The 22,686-nt window shown below is 33.4% G+C and overlaps 3 protein-coding genes across 6 annotated transcripts; all 3 read right to left on the reverse strand.

The window, feature by feature from the left end:
• Positions 1-1,999: 1,999 nt before the first annotated feature.
• Positions 2,000-4,980, reverse strand: LOC117929765 (germin-like protein subfamily 1 member 14). 3 transcript variants are annotated; one of them, XM_034850163.1, is made up of 3 exons: positions 3,862-4,828; positions 3,106-3,668; positions 2,000-2,067 (listed from the first exon to the last, which is right to left on the reverse strand). In XM_034850163.1, exons 1-2 carry the CDS (start codon positions 3,986-3,988, stop codon positions 3,118-3,120), a joined length of 678 nt encoding a protein of 225 aa, XP_034706054.1. In that variant the 5' UTR covers positions 3,989-4,828; the 3' UTR covers positions 2,000-2,067; positions 3,106-3,117. The 3 variants fall into 3 exon arrangements, with proteins under 3 accessions (XP_034706054.1, XP_034706055.1, XP_034706053.1); XM_034850164.1 differs by lacking the exons at positions 2,000-2,067; positions 3,862-4,828 and adding an exon at positions 4,894-4,980 and having other exon boundaries at positions 2,961-3,668; XM_034850162.1 differs by lacking the exon at positions 2,000-2,067 and having other exon boundaries at positions 2,961-3,668; positions 3,862-4,827.
• A 148-nt stretch (positions 4,981-5,128) lies between these two features.
• On the reverse strand, positions 5,129-7,126 carry LOC117929764 (pentatricopeptide repeat-containing protein At3g05340). The gene has a single exon (XM_034850161.1). The coding sequence runs from the start codon at positions 7,110-7,112 to the stop codon at positions 5,142-5,144; it is 1,971 nt and encodes a 656-aa protein (XP_034706052.1). The 5' UTR covers positions 7,113-7,126; the 3' UTR covers positions 5,129-5,141.
• Positions 7,127-8,724: 1,598 nt separating this feature from the next.
• Positions 8,725-21,247, reverse strand: LOC117930200 (mannosylglycoprotein endo-beta-mannosidase). 2 transcript variants are annotated; one of them, XM_034850714.1, is made up of 12 exons: positions 20,938-21,247; positions 18,311-18,449; positions 16,230-16,457; positions 15,955-16,013; positions 14,641-14,689; positions 13,949-14,179; positions 11,884-12,053; positions 11,588-11,792; positions 10,319-10,987; positions 10,005-10,234; positions 9,018-9,818; positions 8,725-8,937 (listed from the first exon to the last, which is right to left on the reverse strand). In XM_034850714.1, exons 1-11 carry the CDS (start codon positions 21,081-21,083, stop codon positions 9,023-9,025), a joined length of 2,922 nt encoding a protein of 973 aa, XP_034706605.1. In that variant the 5' UTR covers positions 21,084-21,247; the 3' UTR covers positions 8,725-8,937; positions 9,018-9,022. The 2 variants fall into 2 exon arrangements, with proteins under 2 accessions (XP_034706605.1, XP_034706604.1); XM_034850713.1 differs by having other exon boundaries at positions 8,729-9,818.
• Between the last annotated feature and the right edge of the window lie 1,439 nt (positions 21,248-22,686).

Raw genomic sequence — 22,686 nt, forward strand, 5'->3', positions numbered from 1 at the left:
ATCATTGGATTAGTCTATGCTCTATATATATTATACTAAGTAGATAGACTTCCCTAGTCTTCAATGGATTGCCTTTTTCTATTTCAAAGACTAATCATCCTTCAACTACCACACACGTTTCTCCTCGTCTCTTCTTCCTTTGCTTGCACCAATACGTCTTTGACATGGAAGTGGTTAATATCTCTTTCTTTCTCTCTGTGAAGAGCCCAGCTATATTTAGTTTGTGAAGACTGTGGAGGACTATGAAGATTCAGGATCTTAAAACTGGTTGCAGTTAGATTGTTAGTCGCTTGATTTTGAAATCCCTCCTCTCCCAGCTTTTATCAGCATGGAGGCACCTAAAAAAACTAAGGCCGTTCGGCGGTGTTTTACACTAGAACGTTTGGTAAGATGTTTTTAAAAAATAGTTTTTAAAAATTAAAAACAAGAAGCTTGTTTAAATGAAATAATTTGTATTATTTTTAAAGACAATGTGTTATTTTTATTTTATAAAAAAATTTAAAATTAATTTATAATAATAAGAAATCAAATTCAAATTAAGTATTATTAAAAAATAAAAAGTAAGTTTATAATTATATATGAGTTAAAGATAAATATTTTTTTTTAATTATCAAACAATTTTTTTATTGTAGTAAAACAAAAATTTCTATAAGATAAAAATAATTTTAATATTTATTTTTAATAGAAGTCAAATAAGTACTTTAATTAATTTTTTCTTTTTTAATTTTTTGTTTGATCATGATTTCTCGTGCTTTTGTAAACAAAAGCTTTTTTTAAAGTTAAAAGAATCAAAAAAAGTTTTTTTAATGTTTTTTAAAAATTAAGGATATTTGGTAAGTTATTTTTATAAAAATAAAAATAAAAAACAAAAAGACTTGTTGGAAATAAATTGTTTTTTAAAAAAAAAAATTGTTTTGATTTTGTAAAAACATTTTAAATTCAATTTATATAATATTAATTAATTAAATTAAATTGAAGTCTTATTGAAAATGAAAATAATTTTGTAATTACAAATAAATTAAAAAATATATAGTTTTTAATAAAACATAAATAGTAATTTTTAATAAAATCATAAATTATATTTTTAGCATAAATATGTTATTTTATTATATGTTAGAAAAAGGGATATTTTATTATATTCCTAAATTTCTAATGTTTGATGAGTTTATTATTTAAGTTTTTAATTATTTTAAAAATTAATAAACTTGTTAACATATTCAACTCATTAAAGTAGTGTTTGTTTTTTTACTTAATTCTAAATAGAACATTAATACATAATAGTGTTAAATATTAGGTTGTTTGTTTTTGTAGTATTTTATTTCTATTAAATATTAAAAAGTAAAAAAAAAAAATAATATGTTATTTTTCTATTTAGAAAATGTTATATATTTTGATTTTTTCTATTTAGTAAAAAGTTTATAATAGGTCATGAAAAAATAGAAAAACAAACAAACACCACCTAAATCTTGTTTAATTTTGAATTAATTTACCTAACGAAAAATAATGAAAAATAATAATCACATGTAGAAGATAAATAATAGTGTATACATCTTTATGTTGTTCTTAAAAACCGATGAAAACAACTTTTACTTATTCTTTAAAAGGTATTTTCTATTTCACTTTGTTTTTAACAACCGAAAATAGAGAATAATAACAAAATTGTGTTATGAATTTTTAAAAATTGTTCTTAAAAACTCCATCAAACAGGCTCTAAATTACTCATTTGAAAGTTCTTCGGATAGCATATGGCTCAGCTAATTGCATTAATTTAAAATGAAGAGTTCTGAAGACTTATACTGCTATTTCAATCTGAGAAAATGTCATGAAGAGGGGGAGAGAGAGAGAGAGAGAGAGAAGAGTTCTGAAGACTTATACTGCTATTACAATCTGAGAAAATGCCATGAAGAGAGAGAGAGATAGAGAGAGAGAGAGGAAGCATTGTTTTTATTATACCCAAAGTCCATATAGAAAGAAGTACATAATAAACCCTCTTATTGTACTACCATTATGCTGAGGGAACGTTTCAAAAGGTTACTTAAACAAGCAAATAGTTCATCACTTGCTCAACTAAATATTCTTTTAGTTGTAAAAATATTTCAATTTGATTTTATTTATAAAGAAAATAATTTCTTTACAAACTTTATTTACAAAAAGAAAATGATTTGTATAAGTTCAATTTGCTAAAAAGATTCTCATTCTATTATTATGAAAAGATTATTTAAGACATTAATTTGCAAAAATTGCTTTTTATCCCATTTTAATTAAGGAAATAGAATTTTATTTAAAAATTCACTTTTTTAGATAATTTTATTAAAAATTAACTTTGATGAAAAATGAAGTGAAAGTATTCAGGATTACTTAACCTTTTAATGCAGCAGATCAGTCCTGTTTTCTTGGTAACCAAACATTGAACAAACTCTAAAGTAGTGTATATACAGCAAAAAGAAGATCATTGATATTATCACTATGGTATTTGATAGTGAATATATTTATGTTTTATGAGAGAAAGGGACCTTAACAAATAAACTAGGCTGTTAGGTTTTCTCCAACAGTTACAATCTTTGTCTTCTGATGAGAAAGAAGTGAAAACATTGGATATGAAAATTCTCAAATTTATCACATAGAGTCTTCGGATTAGTCTATGTGTTATGTATACAATAAGCAGATAGGCCAGCTAAGTGTTCAATGGATTGCATTTTTTCTGTTTCAAAGATTGAATCATTCCTCAACTACTACATTAATTACTCATTACTCATCCTTTTTTCCTCAACTCATGCATGTAGACTTCAAGAGTTTGATTCTGCATAATCTTTGGGTTTCAGGACTTAGTCCAGGGTAAAGCTAAGGGTGTAAACCTGTGGACTGAGAGAGAGAGAGAGAGAGAGAGAGAGAAGAGTTCTGAAGACTAATACTGCCATTTCAATCTGAGAAAATGCCATGAAGAGAGAGAGAGAGAGAGAGAGAGAGAGAGAGCATTGTTTTTATTATACCCAAAGTCCATATAGAAAGAAGTACATAATAAACCCTCTTATTGTACTACCATTATGCTGAGGGAGCATTACAAAAGGTTACTTAAAACAAGCAAATAGTTCATCACTTGCTCAACTAAATATTCTTTTAGTTGTTGTCCCACCAGAAGCGGGATTGGAGGTCCTTGACCACATCCTCGTCAAGTTGGAAGGCCCTGGTGAGAACATCAGGATCGATGGGTGGATCTGATCCAAAGACTGCATTTGCTATGGTGATAACACCTGGATTTTGGCTACTCAGACCAGCAAAGGCAACCGCATTAGTCTTCCCAACATTGAATTGGAAGTGAATGAGACCGATTGGAAACACAAAAACATCACCCTTGTAAAGGACTTTGCTGATGAGGCCGTTTTCGTTGTTGGATGTGACAAAGCCAACTAAGAGGGTTCCCTCCAAGACAACTAGGATCTCGGTAGCACGAGGGTGTGTGTGAGGAGGGTTTTGACCGTATGGTGTATAATCAATACGAACCATGGATATGCCAAGGGTGTTAAGTCCTGGTATTTGTTCAACATTTACAGGAGTGACCATTGAGCCAACTGGGTTCGTTATGTTTCCTGGAATGTGGAGCCCATAGTAGAAAAAATCATCAGCTGAAGCAAGCTTTGGATCCTTGCAGAACTTTCCATTCACGAACACTGCATGAAAAACATAGTGAACAAACAGTTAAAAAGAAAGGTTAATATACGTAACAAACCATGCAGAGCAGGCAAATATCAATACATGATATATTGATATTTCCTGGAAGAAAGCAGGCTAATATTTTAATGACAAAATGCAGTTACAAAGCCATTAACATAGACTCCAAAGAATGAATGAGCTTATACATACCACCATCCTTGGGGTCACTAATTGCAACACAAATGTCCTGCAGTGGGCTAGGGTCAGAGGCAGAGGCAAGAGAGGAAGCCAAAGCCAAGAGGGCAACAGTTACAAGGAAACAAACACCTTTCATCATTGTTAGACCCTCTCTAACAATCAATATCTGTGTCCTTGGGTGAGAGGTGAGAAATCTTGCATGGAAACATGCTAATTTATAGATAATAGTCCTTGAATTAGTCTTTGTTTTTCTTGGTTTTTTTTTCTATCAGATGAAGTAGTCTTTGTTTTACCAGTCTACACCAAGCAGATAAACTCACCTAGCCTTCCATGCAGTAGTCTTTTTCAAACTACTACCAAATCTCCTTTTCGTTTTTCCCTTTGCTTTAACTGATATATCTTGACATGGACTTATCTAGAAGATTGTCCCTTTGGGTGCATGGAAATTAAAGTTTCAATGAATTTGTGGCAGATAAAATTTCATATCAATTGCTTAATCCATGGTTAAAATCATTAGGGAAAATGTTTATTAAGAAACTCAAATGAAAAACTATGTCAAGAGGAGATGGAAGCATCCAGGAATAGGTAATAAATATCAGCAATTCACTTTCTGCTGTGTACACATCATCACATAACCCTGTCGATGAATAGAAAAAAAGCATACAGAAAGGGCATTTCTGCATTAAGTTTTGCAGGAGATTCTTTTCAATGGAGCATTTCAGAAAACCTAGCACTACACTATTCCGATGAGCTCATATTTTTACAATCCAAATCTTGCAGTCACAAAAATTGCATGTTTTTCAATTGTGATACCTCAAAACCAAGGATTTCATGAATGGTGGTGGGTTAAGAGGAGTAGCTCACCTTCGGTTTCATGCATGGTAATGGCATAATGTTCACCAAAGTACATATGGCAAACAACAAAGATTTCATGTTATTGAGTCCAAAATATACCAATAACTGATTGAAGTCAACAGAAGGAATTGGATTGGACTGAAGTAAAAGTCTCAAAATAAAAAAAAAATAAGAAAGGAATTAACTTACTCTTCATTTTAGGCTTCAGCATTTGATAAAATAAAGCAATGAAGGTGTAAAGTCACTCTCATGAAATAGTTTGCATCTTCAATGAAATGTTGAGTTTCTTATTCATGCTTCTTCAGTAAATGAAGAAATGTTGGCCCCCATCTGTCTGAGCGAGCAATTGCAATTTTCAAGGCCATACCAATTGCACCATATGATGCATCCCTAAAAGCTGATTTCGTTTTTCAAATTTCTCTTAGAATAACTATTGACTATTCTTTTCCATGTTGATCCAAGTAATAGAGAATGAACCTCTTATCAGGCACATACCCTTCATCCATCATCAGTTTAAACAACTCCCCTAGAACGCCATAAATAATCTCGGCATGTGGATGCATTCTGTCCTCAACAACAAAACTGTGGATTTGTTTCTCAATCTCAATCCAACTTATGCCCGTTTCTTTTGTCACACCCATATCTTTCATTTTCTTGATGGTCCTTGCTCTCTCTTTCCATTTCCCTTCAGAAGAATATATATTAGCCAGTAAAATATAAGGGGCTGGGCTCTCAGGTGCTTGCAAAAACAATTGATTAGCTGCATATTTTCCCATTTCAGAATTACCATGAATGCTACAAGCTCCAAGCAATGCTTGCCAAACAAGAATACCAGGTTTTTCAGGCAATCTCTCAATAAACTTCTTGGCTTCATTAAGAAGCCCTGCTCGGCCCATCATGTCAACAACACAAGCATAGTGTTCCATCCTTGGACCAATCCCATAATCTTTAGCCATGGATTCCAAGAACCCCATGCCCTTTTCAACTAAACCCACATGGGCACAAGCATGAAGCAAAGAGAGAAATGTAACATCTGTTGGCCAAACACCTTCTAATCTCATCTCTTCATACAACTGAAGTGCTCTAGAACCATTCCCATGGCGAGCAAAAGCTGCAATCATGGAGTTCCATGAGACTGAATTCCTTTGAGGCATCCAGCAGAATATTTTGATTGAGTCATCCAAATCTCCGCACTTCGAATACATGTTTATCAGCCCATTGTTGACAAAGTAATTAGAACCAAAGCTTTTTTTGATGATCAACGAGTGAATTTGCTTACCAAGAGCCAACGAAGTATCAATGCCAAATACCCCTAGAATCGCTGAAATCATGTTGGGGTCAATCACAACTCCATTCTTTACCATTTTAACAAAAACCTGTATAGATTCCTCCTCAAACCCATTCTGTGCCAAACCAACAAGAATTACAGTCATGGAAACCTCATCAACCTCTTCTGCAGACTCAAAAATCTTCCATGCATCTTCCAAGCTACCACATTTAGAATACATGTCCATTAGTGCACTCTCAATACACAAATCAAGATGAACTCCCAATTTCCAAACAAGCCCATGAATTTGACGCCCTTCCCTTATTGCCTGCAAACCAGAACATGCCATCAAGGAACTCAAATACGTCAAGGAATTTGGATCCACTGGTCCATCACGCATTTTTCCAAACAATTTCAAACTCTCCTCATAAAATTGACCTTGTGAAAGACCTGAGATCACAGCCGTCCAAGTAACTACATTCTTTTCAGACATCTCATCAAAAACCCGCCTCCCTGAACTACAACAGCCACATCTAAAATATGATGTGATCAATGCATTCCCCACTGTAATTTCCCGCTCATACCCATATAAAAACACTAAAGTGTGAATCATCTTACTCACATAACAAAACTCTGGCTTATCACAAGCTGTTAAAACAGTAGTCAGAGTGGCTTGATCAAACTGATAAATACCCGATTCATACAGTTGTTTAAAAACCCTAAACCCCATCTCAATATCCCCATTACCCAACAACCCCGAAATCCTCGAATTCCACGAAATGGTGTCTTTCATGGGCATATGATCAAACACCTTAGTTGCATCCCTCAACTCCCCACACCTCGAGTACATTGAGAGGAGAGAATTCCAAACAACAATGACATTTCGGAGATTATCCCGATTATTGCCATCCAAAAATCCAAAATTTTTTATGATGGAAGCATGAAGGGAAGAACCCAGATGAAGGTAGCCTTCTCTTCCACAAAGGGAGAGAAGGAAACTTATATCTACTTGATTGATGGCAAATTTTGAGGTTTCTGAGTATGGGTTTTGCAGAATTAGGGTTTTGAGTGGAGAGGAGACAGGGGAAGTGCAATGGGGAAGGAAAGAGTTGAGTTTTTGAAAAAACCATTTGGGCTTCATCCATGAAAATGGAGCTAAAATACCTACTTTTTGAAAAGGCATATATATATACATTGGATTTATTTTTATTTTTATTATTTTTAAAAATAGAAAACATGAATTAATTCTAATAGTTCTTTTTAAATGATTTTTCAATAATTCTTCCCCATGTTTTAATGGATCCTCAAGGGCATGCACCAATGTTGTTTGTTTCCTAAAGAAAAATATGAGTGCTGAATTTTCATTTTTAAATTTATTTAAAAAGTATATGAGAGTAAAAAGGTTTTTCATATTTTTTGAATTTTATAGATTTTAAAACAAATGTAAAAAAGAATATTATCAATCTAATTTTCAAATATTTAATTATAAAAAATTTGAAAAATAAAAGTGGAATCAACCATGCCCTAAAATTTTTTTATATCTTTTTTTATTTATTGTTTTTAATGGAGTATGAAAAGTTATTAAACTCTTTTTTTATTTAATTAAATAAGAAAAATTATTTTTAATATATTTCAATTCAGAAATAATTGATTAAAATGATGAAAAACTCCTTATATTTGTCAATTTATTATCTCTCATGTTTCTATTTGAAGAGTAACCCGTTTTTTACGTAAATATTTATGTTTAGTAGTGATTTTATGAAGTATTTTTAATTTTTTTATATATTTGAAAAATAAAAAAATTAAAATATTAAAAAAACTATAAACACTTTCTAAAATTATTATGAAACTCACCCTTAATTATTTAAATTAGGTTTTCAATTACCACTTTAATCAAATAACCCTTCAATTTACAACCTTATTTTATAAGGGAATTGGAGTGTTAACAGCTTCATTTGATTCAGATTTGGGATTCTTGAGAAATAATTATTACTTGAAGGAATAAATTGTGAATTATGAAAACTGTCCAACCCAAATTTATGTCATATGACTTAATTTAGGATTTGTTTGAAATAATTTACTTTTTCATTTCTTAGTAGAAGAAATGATTACTTGTATAATCCAAATCACAAATGTTAAATTTTTAGAATAAAAAATAATTTTCTCAATTTATTATCGATGCAAGTACATTATATACAATATGAAAATTCTCAAAATATTCTTTATATTTTCAATTGTTATTCAAAATCATCTCTTTTGCAAACAAATTCTCTAAATGCTCTTTTATCAAAAAAATTCCAAGTATGCTTTCTAAGTTAGAAAATAAAAAAATAAAATAAAAAAAGTTGTTTTCAACACTCCACTTCCCCATTTGAGGAAATTCATCATCTTTCTACTTCTCCAAGTCCTGTATAAATCACATTTGAACCAAAAAAAAAAAAACTTATTATCCAAGCTTAAGAATTCTATTCAAATATTCGGTTTGAATCCTTTGACTTTCCACGTCTAAAAGACTTTGGACTCTCGAAGACCTAAGTAGTGTTTGTTTCTTAGCTAAATAAAAAAAAAATCAAAATATTTTACTTTTTCTATTTAGTTAGAAGTAACATATTATATCAATCAACATAACTAAATTAAATTTATTGATAAAAATTTACTTTAATTATATTGGATATGTTATTTTTAATTAAATAAGAAAATTAAATATTTAAATTTATTCTATTCAACCAAAACACAAACACAGGCTTAGTTCGTAAATAAAAAATAAATAAAAGGTACTTTTTAAGGCACTTCAGCCATTTTTCTCCTCCCTTTTGACTAAAAACCAACAAAATGACAATTACCCATTCCACATATACAAAACCAACACAACATTGTTAAATGATGGGTACTTATCTACATTTTGAAGGACCATTTCTCATTTTGTCTCTTGGCATTTGCCGCTTTATTTCCCCTCTCATCAGTATCTAGAATGGACCAAACGATCATAAACATCAAATTATGGTCTACATGAAAAAACATAATTCTGCATTATTAAGAATCTTACCAATCTTAATATACAGTGTAGTCGCTATGGTTATTCCAGCCATTGAGCGTAACCCGAGGGGTGACGCCTGGAGGGACCTCAAAGGTGATGGTGATCGGCATTGTCTCACCGGGCACCAGCGAGAAGTAGTTGTCAGAATAATGAACGGGAAGGATTCTTGTGTCTTCTCCTGCCTTGTGCTCTTTCTTTGAAACATGAACCGAGAAATGAAGGAAGAAAGCAACCCCTACATCAGCTCCGTTCATTTGGACGACCTTCAAACCAGCAGCTTCCTTTGAAAAGCGGCTGCAAATCCTCTGAAGCACACCAACTCCGTGTTTTTCCTCCATCCTGCTATGAACAGGCTCTGCTGCAGTCGTATCATAATCGCCATCGCCATTTCTGACAATGAGATTATTCTTGTAGATTAGATTAAGAGAGTCCGGTTTCTTTGATGTGTTCTGCACGTGCATTTGGATCTCGTAAGTGGATCCTGTGATGAAAACCTTGGATGTTATCTTGAGGGGTATTTTCTTGCTCCGGTATGGCTCCAACAGCTTGTAATCTCCACCAGACAGATGCAACCAGTAAAAGTTTCTAGACAAAATGCCATAGTTGGACATGTTGTAAAGTTTGAGAAGAAGAAAGTAGACTGCTTTTGGATTTTTAGACTTGGGATACTTCATCTCAATGATGGGTACCGTTTTTTTTGGTGGCACAGAGAGCTTGTCAGAAACTTTGTAGTATGGACATGTTCCTTCAAGATCCCACACTGATGCTTCTATACCTATATTTGATAGTGTCTCTGATGTAGTGTTTACACTGTGTCAAAAAACAATAGATTTTCCTGGATCATATTCTTCTAAAAATGACAAAAAAAAAATATGATGTTGATTCTAATTTATCACATTTTGATGTATTTTGTTATTTCAAAACATGTTTTACCAAAACACGGTATCATAACTAATTTATTAGACTTAAACAGAATCCCAATTAATATAATTACTAACCTCTATAAAATATGTAGCCAGATTCAGTTGGACATGGATTGGTTCTGCTGCACTACGACAGCCATAGAAACCTGCAGTTTGATCATGGAGATGATCGTAAAATTGTCCTCTGAGACCTGTCCAAGGATTTTGAGTCTTCCAAATCAAGACCCCAGTATATTTGCTCCACATCCGGGAAGTCCAGCCCTCTAATAGAGCTCTATACTGAATGTAATTGACAAGTTGAGCCTGAAATAATTATTAAATACGAGTCAATAGAAGAGAGAGGGCGCTAAAAGGATCCTGATACTTAGGAAAAGTAGTTGGGTTTACCTTCAGACAAAAGTCATCAAGATCCTTTGGGGTCCCATACATAAGAATCTGATCATGAAGCGAACTTGGTTTTGAGTAGGGAATATATTTGTGGTACTCCCATATGGGGTTTGGGACTTCTTCTATATAACCATCAGGTAGCTTCTTAAACAATGGAATCTGCCATCCCTCTGGAGGCATTGTTGCTCTAATGGTGGCGGCAACTGGCATTCCCACAGAACCCACCTCAGGATTGAATCCATATTTGTAAAAATCATCCTTAAAGAAGCTTTCAGGATTCTGGATTTCATAAGGACCATCAGTGAAGTCCCCCTTTCCATTTGCAAATCCATCCCACATAGATCCCTGGATATAAATGCGTGTACCATCCAGATATTGGCTTGGATCTCTCAAGATTGGGGATAGATCTTTGATAGACTGACCATTTTCATCTAACTTAGCAAAATCAGGATGCAGTCTAAGGTCATATTTTAGCGCCATGTTGATGTCATGTGGTGGTGTTTGTTCATTTCCTCCTACCCAAAGAGCAAGACTAGGATGATTCCTCAGAAGCTTTACAGTGTCTCTTGCACATAGCAAAAATAGTTGATGGTCAAGGGGACCATCTGGGTTTGATACTGGGATACCCCGTCCATCACAGTCTCCAGTTATCCAGAACTCTTGCCATACCTGCAAAATCAAATCCAGCATAAGGATGCAAACTATAGAATAATTTTATGGCCAATAACTTTAAACTATGATAAACGAATCCAACATAGCACATTAGAATCCTTAAGTATGGCAAAGTCCTAAACCAGCTCCCAGAATGATGCTGCCCTTCACAGTTCACACAGGTTAGGGAGTGTGAAGACAATTGTACAGCATGCTATAAGGAAAACCAGATCACATTCCAAAACATTTCAGAACCTGATTTTTCAAATCAGCCTAGAAGTGGACAAAAAAAGATTAGGAACTGGCTAGTTGAACTATACTGTATGAAAATAGTAAAATGGGGATGTTGAGATGGACGAATAGCAATGCACCTAACAATAGGATAAAGATTTGAGTGCATTTTTGCAAAGCTAGAGATAGCACTAGTGGAGACAAGATGAGGAAAGTTGGCTAAGATGGCCGGATCAGGTGAAAAGAAGACAATTAACCACCCCAGCTAGAGTCATTTGATCAGGTACAGGGCAAGGACAATGTCAAAAAAATTAATCAATAAAATAAAAAATAAAAAGTAAAAAATAAAAACCACAAACACAAAAGTAACCAAGATGTATAACTTACCAGCAGACCATAAATATCACAATAATCATAAAACTCGGGTCTCTCGGCCAATCCACCACCCCAACAGCGGATCATGTTGAAGTTCATATCTGCATGAAACTTAATATCTGCTTTGTATCGTTTCTTCGAAAGCCGTAGTAACCCATCAGACAATATCCAATTACCACCACGAATAAAAATAGGTTGGCCATTGACTTTAAATAACCTATACAGCAGAAATATATGCGTTATAATATTCACACAGCACCCCAGGGAAGATACTTGAGTCCTGCCCAAAAACTAAATATATATTATACCTGCCACCAGTTGCATTGTCAATGTGGCTCTCAATTTTACGAAATCCAAATGGATGGCTCCATGAATCAGACTCACCATGTCCCTTTACATCAACGGTGATACTAACATTGTACAGGGATTGCTTCCCCATGCCATTTGGCCACCATAGATTGGGCTTGTAGAAAAAAAGCTGCCAATACATACCATTAACACTTGAGCAGGATAATTATAGGCCAAAATTAGATAACTGCAACTTATTGTCTGATACAACAAACGATAAGAGGAATGTTGATTTTCATCTAACTTCTAATTGCAAATGTGCTTAAATCCTACAAAACTGGAAAACTGCAGCAACAAAGAGGCATTTTAAACAAATGACATAATGAATTTTTTGACAACTATACAAACAAGAGGGTTACCATAGTATATTGCTGCAGCATAAAATGGTCCTGATTGTCCTAATACAGATTCCAGTTTCCACAATGACAAGCACTTACATTTGATGCTTGTATCCAAGTGACATACATAATTTACAAACAAACTTATTCACTGGAGATTCTCAGCAAGGAATCAAGAACAAGAAAAGGCAAAATAGAGCAAAATGGCTGCATTGCATAATCTCCGATAAGGAATATGACCTGCAGAGTAATGTTATTAGTCACAGGAGAACTAACAACCTAACAGGCATGTCACAGTGGGATTTTATTTTATTTTTTAATCAATGTCAAACTGGGATTTTGACCATCCATAACATTAAATATAACTAATAATTATCATCAACAACATCATTACAAGTCTCTTCTCACCCCAAGAAGTCCCTTCTCACCATTATGATTACCATGGTTAGTCACTGAAAAGTTCATCTAACCAAATTAACTTCTCAAAGAGGCAACTTCTTAAGTATATCATCACTCAAGATTTCTGATTGCTTGGATATATTTGTACTCATTCTCAGTGATCCTTGGACTTTGGACTTCTAATGCTTGCAACCCATGACACTAATAGAATTCTTGTGTGCAACAAAGCTGTTTTAAGACAGATATATGAAAAAATAGCCATAAGAATAATATCATAGAAGATTCCAACAAGCTCACAAGTTGGAACTCCCAATGCTGATCTAGTGATAGCAGATTTTGGCAAAGCAGCAATGCTGCAGGACCACTCCTTTCATTTTTACCAATATACAGAACATTTACCTTACAAATTGCTCAATCGTAATTGAAGGATAAGACAAGCAACTGAAGGTGTAAGTTTAAAAGTTGGAACAGAGAAAACATAAAGAAACTGAAGAGTTGAAGCTAATTACATCTCAGGAGCCAGTGGCAGAGCCAGAAATGTAAGGAAGGTGTAGGGAGGTCTGGGGAATGGAGAAATAGAGCAAATTTATTTTAGGAGGGACAATGATCTATCAAAAATGCAAATTAGCTTAGTGGTTAGACTTCTTGCCTTTAGACTACCTAAATTTATTTTATTATTTTACTTTTTCAGCAGAAGAAAGAGGAGGAAAGGGGAAGGGTTGGGGGGGTTATGGTAGATCTCCTATGACAGAAAAAAAAAAACTAACAGGAAGGACATATTGAGCAGTAATGTGAAGCATGAAGGGATGAGAATGAAAAGATTGCACATAAAAGCAATCCTTGTGGATAAATTCTTAACAATAAGAGATCAAGACATCAAAAAGAGTTGCCACATTAGAACTACAGCTCAGCAGATGAAATATGCTCATCGATTAGGAAAGTCACTAGAATTAGGTAATTAGTCTTTCACACTGCAAAAATAAATAAATAAATAGAATAAAATAAAAAGGGGAAAAGTTTGATCAAATAACTTTCTTTTAGTAGTAAATACATAGTCAAAACCCAATCTTGCCTTTACAACATTCCAGTATCTACATAGAAAAAGGGCACTTAGATGGTTGTGTGTAAAAAGCATCTGAATGAAGGAAATACTAGAGACCTCAAGAAAATGCTCAGCTATATGAAGACCCTTTTTACATGCTTTTAGAACAAATACGAAAGCATACAAAAAAAATCTGCCTCAACAACCAGAAAAAAATAAATAAATAATAGTAAAATTTACACTGACCTCAGGAAATGAATATTGAACACGAGCGCTAGGAGAGATTGACAAGTGCTGAGTCTGAAGATGCTCTACTAAGCAAATGCCTTCCTCAAGTTCAGTCGACACTTGGATATTCAAAGCACAATCAGCAACCCAGGAACTTCTATTTTCTAATTCAATCGTCGTGTGCAGATATACTCTCTTGTAGTTGTCAAAGAATGATGCAACCAAGTGGGGATCTATAATTTTCACAGGCTGCACTGAATGGTAATACATCAATACACTGAATTGGAATTTATTACAGATCAGCACAAAATAAATTCATTGTGCATTAGGAGCATCATCAATTACAGAACTGCTTGAATTAAAATAAATACACAACAAAGAAAAACCAATGAATCATCTGGACCATCTGGAAGGAAACAATAATTACTTCTTTCCATCAAGCAGGTATATCTGTAGAATCCTAAGATATTTCTCCATGGCAATTCCAGCATGTCAGATGATCAAAGACCTATAATTCATGAGGATGAAAATTTACTATATTTCATCTCATGTCCAAACAAATCAGTTGGCCCATCACCAAACAAGGCTTCAGCTGTAATCAATTAGCTTCTCTAATGTCAGCAAAAGCTTTGAATATTACTAAGAGAACATAAATGATTACAAGACAAAGGTTATTAACAGTAGTTAAAGCATATCAAACAAAAACTCACCCCAGTAACAGAAATTGATACTTCATCCCAAATGCCAGTGTTCCTGTCCCTGTAATACTACAAAAAGTCAAATACTGATGAAAATGTCTAGCCTTCATTTGATCTACAGAAAATACTGCATTTCAAAGAAAATAAAGGTAAATTTTGAGACCAAAGAAAATTTTGAACTAAAAAACACAAAATACCATAGGTAATATGTAAAATATAAAGGTAAATTCCTCTGCTAAAGAAGTTCAATTTTATTGATGCAACATCCACATACAGCAGTACTTTTGGTCTGCTTGACCATGCTTGAATGCTGGCAAAGTTGGAGACTGCTTATTTGTGGTATTGCTCCTTTAGTTGAGAAACCATGAATGCCATTTTTTGAGGAATAGAAAGTTCAAATCTTATTCATAAGTTATACTCTTTTGTGACCATGAATGCTGGATTGTGGGGACCCAAAAGTTAAAACCTCAGTTATGTAGCTTCCCTGAACTTTAATTGCAAGTCTTCGAAAAAAAAAAACAGCAACATGCAAAAGAATTGATCATTGCCATCTAATAAAACAATAATGTTGTCGATGAAGTTATATAAAATTGAATTCCTTGTGGATAGAGGATTCTATTAAATTGAGAAAACATTTCCTTTGTCATATAAAATATCTGGTAATTGGAATCTCTATTCACACATCTTGATCTACATCAAACCTTGACTACTTTACAGCAAGTTTCATTTCCTATGTCTGGAAAGGAATAAATGAAGATACCCCCATTCCTATAAAGGAACTGTATATTGAGCTCATCTCTCCATTCCTTCCACCCAGCAGAGATATAATCCCAACTTCATCCTGATCCACGCCTATACTAATTGTAAACATACCGTTAGCTCGCGTCCTAGTTCAATTTTTATCATTCTGTTTCAAAAGCACCATTATACTATGACTTAGTTTACTAAGTAACTTAATTTCTTATATGCAAAACACTACCGATCAATTCTTTTTTTTTTTTTTTTTTTGATAGGCAAAACACCACCAATCAGTTCTGACACTGCACAATGGAATTTTTTTATATGTGGGACCAACACTCAATCAAATAATTGATAACAAACATATGACTGAATTAACTAAAAACTAAACAATACCCATAGCCATTTTCTTAATCTCTTTTTGTTGTCTTCAGTTGTTGTCCAGTGGCAAAACAGTGGGGCTGGGGCTGGACCAGCATTATGTTGCCAATCATTAACATATTCCCAGAAAACCAATGAAACGATATTAAAATGACAAAAAAGCAGAAGACTAAATTCCTGCAGTTTCTCATAGTGACGATTAGTCACCTTATAGGAGCCATCCAATCCCAGCCCTCAACATATTGTGCAGCAATGTCTTTTCCAATCTAACATGGAAACAAAATGGTGTTAAAAGGCAGAACATTATATAATCACACTAATATTAACCTGTTTCTATGCATCTCATATGACAAAAAACTAAGATGAGTCTTCAGCTAAAAGTATTTTGATATTGATTGTTCAGAGCCATAATTCCAAATTGAACAAGATCCTAACAAGTGGTGGGATTGGAATCAGAAGTTTTAAGAGAATTAGATCTATACCTCATGATCACCTCCTTGGCCGCCCTCAGGAGGAATGGTTCCAGGATGATTAGGAGGGTGAACAAGAACAGCTAGCAAGTTCTGTTTATCAGGATGCAGCACATCAGTGACATCTAGAGAATGTCTTCTAAACATCCCCTCTGGCAGGACCATTTTGTGCCCATTCAAATAAACTTCTGCATAGTAATTGATTGCACGGAAATTCAGATCCACATGCTGATTTCCTGACTGAATAAATTTATGTAGACAGAAATGGTTAATCGCCAGAAAGCTATATAAATAAACAAAAATATCAAGTCTACAAAGTTGAGTGAATCAGAAAATGTCAGGATACAGAAATGTCATGTGGAGAACTCCCTCTTTAATTAAAATGTTCAAATCAAATAACTATTTCCAGACATCTAACCATATAATTTCTGCTTTTTTTTTTTAAGGCACCAATGGGCATAGCCGCAGCTTCACATAAAGTCCTTTTTAAAAGGAATTGTACAAGAGATTACTTTAAAGAGATTTGTTAGTGTTTGGTTATTACATTTTTATTTTTATATTTTGGACTTCCTAAATAAATAAATGGATAATTTTTGTTATTTTCTAAAATTTATGAAGTTATAAATGCCATTTATAAAATTACAAGGTGACAAATGTCTTGATAAAAGAATAATTTTAACCAAAATTTAACTTCTTGAAGCTCTCACTGAAAAAGCTTTAAAGTTCCAATATCTTTAGCTCAAAGGACTTCTTAAATATAGCCAAACACTCTATAGAAGAGCTTTTACTATCAGAAGGCTCTTTTAAGCTTTAAAATGATACACCACACAGGACCTAGTCAATAAAGCAACTGAATATCCACACCACAGCAAGTCCATGACATTGATGGGATGGTAACAATATAACTTTTCTCCATGCTACCAAACTCAACAGCTTTGATGTTCTTGTATGATTTCTACTGAGACAACTTCCAGATGTAGAAACTTAAGATTTTCCCCATCCCTTCTAGACCTACCCTTTTTATCTTTCTCTAATCCAGAATAAAGTAAAATGCCATTCATTCTAATCAAAGAAAAGTAAAATGTTATTTCTCACAATGAGGAAGCTATAGATATGCCAATGAATAGGGTTAACAATGATAACAGTGAGTCAGACAAACATCTTTTACTCTCTACCCAAGAAAATCTTGAGCATAGAACCAAGGTTTCTCCTAGCTGAGTCAGTTACAATAATCCTTTTTGTCATTCTTCTACATTGCATATTTCTATCCAATCATAGAAAAACATTTTTTTTCACTTCCTCGACCTGCATCCTTTTTACCTTCATCTTGTTTTGCTGGACCTTCAACTTAAACTATAACACTCCTTCCTGTGTAACAACTGGTTTTCACTTTGCATAACCAAGCCATCTCAACTGACTTTGTCGCTTCTGGTCATCAGTCAACATTTTCTTATCCTATGGAAGCACCCACTTAATCTAGTTTTAAGGGCAGTGCTCTTAATCTCTTCTTCATTAGGTCTTTCCAATTTGTGAAAAAATTGTAATACTTAACATTGAAAATAGAGGTGACCCACCTGAGCATTTTTCCCTGCTAAAGGGTCAGTACTAAGAGATGCTTTGATTGTTTTCATCAAAAAAAAAAAAAATGTTCAACCACTTATTCTCCTTGTCCTCAAAATTGTAATTAATACAAGTTCTCCTTCCAACTTCACTACAAGATTAATGATGTACCTTCAAACAAACAAAAAACTTAATGTGTAACATCCAGACACTTCTCATTGGCTCTACATAAGTGATCAAGAATTTCCACAACCAAAATAAAAATTATTATTTTCCTAAAACAAGTTTTCAAGGAAAGCATTGACAAATTTTAGCATTTGAAAATGTACAAAAGTATTTTTTTACTAGAATTAGACTAGATAGTTTTTTCTCACTTTTGATCAGAGTTATGTACTGGTTGTGATAGGTGGATTTTACATCCTTCTTTATATTTACTTATTCCATGATAATAAAATGTTTGTTTCTAATTCAAAAAAAAATTTTGAGGTCAATTCAAGCTCAAAGAGCATGATTCTTGTTGAGATATAACGTACCAGCTTACAATGGAAAGTTCTGAAAAACCAGAATGTGTAATACTCCCTTCCAGCATCTGCAATATCTAAAATTGACTCATTTTCCAAGCCATAGAAGGGATCTGGCACAAGTTTGTTCTTCACAAGGGTTCCCAAGACACTGTTTCAACCAAATCACCATTAGCCTGGATATGGAAACATATATGCAAAAGATGCTATTATTAATAGCTTCTAGTTCTTGCACAGATATTGTTGGATGTCACTGGGGTAAAGGCTAGTATAAAAGCTTGCAAAAATTATTAACAGAAACTTAAATCAAGTATATGCCACCAAACTACGATGGAGTACGGAGTGCCACAGGTTTACTAGGCTAATGGAAACACATATGCAAAAGATGCTATTATTAATAGCTTCTAGTTCTAGCGCAGATATTGTTGGATGTCACTGGGGGGAAAGGCTAGCATAAGAGCTTGCAAAAATTATTACCAGAAACTTAAATCAAGTATATGCTACCAAACTAGTGTGGAGTAAGTGCCACAGGTTTATCATACAAAATTTTTATGAAAAGACTTTTGTGCATCATCTTCCATCACTCTTTATGGTAAGAATAGCTGATCATGCTAATCAAGCATTGAGGAGTAACTAGCTCCTTAGACTCATTAAAAGGAGTAAACATCATCGTCCCTCTCTCTCCTAATTAAGACTCATTTTGCATTTTACTCCCTTTGGCTATTTCTGTTCATAATCAATATATAGATTTATTTTTAAGGTATAAGATTTAGGTTCTATTTTCAATCAAATTTAAATTTATAAAATCTCAAAATTTTGACCAATTAGGTATTAGATGTGATATCATTTATAAATTTCAAATCTCATGTCCATTTAAACTGGAATGAACCAATTGCACATGTGGCTTTCATGCGATTTTCAAGAGAGCCCCTTTATAGGGTGCATTAAATCTGAAATTCCTCAAACAAGCCCATCTTCCATTCCAGCTCTTTCTGCTATTTCACCCTTTGGCACTTTTGTATATCCATCTTGTGTGCTTGGGTTGCATCCCCTTTTTTGCTTGGTGCTCTTTAATCCATTATTTTCTTATTAAAAAATTATCATCTTTACCTTTTTTAATAGAATTCTTCATCATCATCAAACAACTGAATACGCTCTGCAATTTCATCCATAACCAATGGGAAATCAGTAACTGGCCAACATTAAAAGCCTAAATCCATGGTAAACTCACTTCTCCCTTTTTCAATTGATCCCACCCCATTATACATCCCATTAATCACAGCAAGACTATGTTAGCTGTCCTTTGGATACACTTCTTCCTTCCTAACAAAATACAAAAAGGAAACAGTTTCTTTCTCCCTCCTTATATTTAAAAAACATTGTTTTCAAGTTTTGAAATTAAAAAAAAAACTACAAGTAAAATAACCAAAAATGTTTCTTAAAAAATTTTAAAATTTTGCTTCTAGGAAATTAAAAGAGAGAGAGAGAGAAAGAAGAGTATCCAAGATTAAAATCCACTACAAGACCTCCATGAAACACCACATTTAGTGGTGAAGACAATTTTTCTTCTTCTTCTTCTTTTTGTGTGTGTGTGTGTGTGTGTTCAAGACAATATACAGCTAGGGAAAAATGTAAACAAACAAATAAAAAATGATAATAAAAAATAAGACAACTCCCAACATGGAATCCCACAAAAAAAAAAAAAAAAAAAAGTGACTGTCAAGGTATAAATTTTCAAAATTTAGTTTTCAATTTTTAAATTTAAAATTGGAAAGAACAAAAAAAGGTTAAAAAAAAAAACATGAATTTGAATTAAAGGAGAGTGGAAATGAGTGTGAATCACAATCAACTTTGAAAGCCATAATTTATAGAAGTTCAATTCTCTCTCTTCCACTTGTTCATGCTCCATCCCACATCTCCTTGATCACATCAACACACCTTTGCAAATCCCCAAGCCATGCTGATACACAACTTTAAAAAAAAAAGTTGATAATAGAAAGCATGACTATTCCAAAATGCATATTTGAACTGAAGAAATGGAAATGATGAGGCCACATTCTAGGGACAACAGGCTCCAAACAACAAGACTGATACTAATAGAACGCTTCTTCACCATCAAACGACAAGCACCATCAATTTGCCTAGTAAACTCATCCATAATCCGTGCAAATGAACACGAGTCAACCTTGAAACCCTAAATTCAAAGGAAAACCACTTCCACCTTCTCCATCACATCTTCTTGACTTCACATTAGTAATTACACAGTTACTGATCAAAATCCACCACAAAACCCTAGCCACATGCTTTTCCTGAGTTCAAATTCGAAATTTCAGAAACAAATTGTAAATCAAACCCAAATCACTCCCGATCAGAATGAATTCCCCAAAAGAAAAAGGCACTAATAATTACACCTACTCATCAAAACCCACCACAAAGCCCAAGTCACATGTTTTTTCTGACTCCATATTCAAAATTTCAAAAACAACTCGACGATCAAAAACAAAACCATTCCAATTCAAATCAAATTCCATCCAAAACATTAACAATTGCAGGTCACTGACTATTCCAAATGCAACCAAATTTCATGCAAAGCACAACTTGGAGTTAAAAAAGAAGAGTAGAAAAGGAGAAAAAATTACGTTCCGGGAACGACGGCCTCCATCCAGGGGGAGCTGGGGCCGGCGGGAGGGTGAGTGGTGGTGAGCTGAGTTCCAGTGAGTTGAATGTCGATGGATCTGGCGGCGAGCCACCCGGAGTCAAGCTTCGTCTTCCCGATTTCAGCCATTGTCGTCCTTCCGCTCGTCCCACCAAAACCTAGATCTCTGGCCTCTGTGGACTCGACCTCTGTCTCGTTCTCCCTCTTTCTATGCCGGCTGAAGCATTATCTGATAGCCACGTGGACCAGTCGATCCCTGTCAGTTGGTCTGCAGCAGCAGAGATTGCTATGGACGCTGGTTTTCCAAGACTTATTTCATTGATTAACGTTTCGCAAAACGACGTCGTTTATCTCACGGCTTCTTGTTCTTGTTTTATTGACTGTCAATCACTACGTCCTCTATCAGGTAGATAGTTAGCAAAGTAAATCAACTCCCACATTTTTAAAATGATAATTTTTAACGTTATACAAGCGTGAACTCCTGTGTAAGTTTTAAAATCGTGAATGTCCTTTAGGTCTAATATGTATTATTTATATGATTGGGAGTAAATTGTTCTAAATGGTATTAAAATCGATCTCATATTTTGGTGTGGGATTTATGAAATTAATTTTAAAAAATATAAATTTAATTAAAATAAATAAATATAATAATTGAAGAAGAAAAAATTCAAATATTTCTTATTTTTTATTTGAAAAGTTTATGATAAATTATTTATTAAAGAAATCTTCTCGATTCAAAATTCCAGACATTAAATTACTTAAAAAGTGTCTGTTTTTAGAAGAAGAATTAGAAGGTATATTGGAGACTGTCTCAAATACTTTATTCGATTTTAAATTTCCTTTTTTTTAATTAAATAAGATAAGATAAAAATATCATATGAGCACCGACACTATCCATTATAAATTGGTATAAAATCATTTAGAATTGGAATGGACCCACACAGCTCCTTTGTCATTAAATGCCGGCCGGTTTTGTCCTCTTTTTTCCTTTTTTTTTTTTTTTTTTATATGACTAGTATAATTAAACAACAATTTTATTTTTTTCATTCCATTTTTCCTCTAATTAATTTATTTTCCAATGCTTTCTCACTTTTAAAAAAAAAATTATTATTTAGAAAGGCATTAAAAACATGAGTCAAAGAACAATGCATTATAAATTTAACTTTTTTGAAGGTTAATGATATTCTTGAATAATATTTTCAGGAAATAAGTTAGTAAATGTTAACTCAAGGATTCTTCTAATCAGGTTTTGATGATAATAAACTATGATGGTTAAATTACTAATTGGTTTGAATAGTAAAGAATCTCATATATTAATTTGAAAATTCATTAAATGGCCTAATGAATACAAGATCAAGACATTTGGAAGACTTTTAATTATAGGAAACAAATGTAAAATGAATGTATGGGTACACTTAGGTTTTACATATCATTTCATGCATTTTTGGAAAACTCGGTTTATTCCTTAAAGTTAAAGTTTCATTAAAAACTCAAGTTTTATCAAATGTACCTTAGGCAAAACGTTTCAGATTTGACATATTAATTTACCTAAAGACTTTACCTAAATGTTAAAAGATAAAAGAACATAAAAAAAATAGGTTTTCGGAGCCAAAATGTTGAACCGGTAGAGGCACTAGACCAACCGACTCAACTGGCTAGGGTACCGGTCGAACAGTTATCTTTGCCCGGTCGAGGTCCGATCGAGGAGTGAAAAAAAAAAAAAAACACACAC

Source organism: Vitis riparia, chromosome 14, assembly GCF_004353265.1.
Source record: "Vitis riparia cultivar Riparia Gloire de Montpellier isolate 1030 chromosome 14, EGFV_Vit.rip_1.0, whole genome shotgun sequence".
Taxonomy (NCBI): domain Eukaryota; kingdom Viridiplantae; phylum Streptophyta; class Magnoliopsida; order Vitales; family Vitaceae; genus Vitis; species Vitis riparia.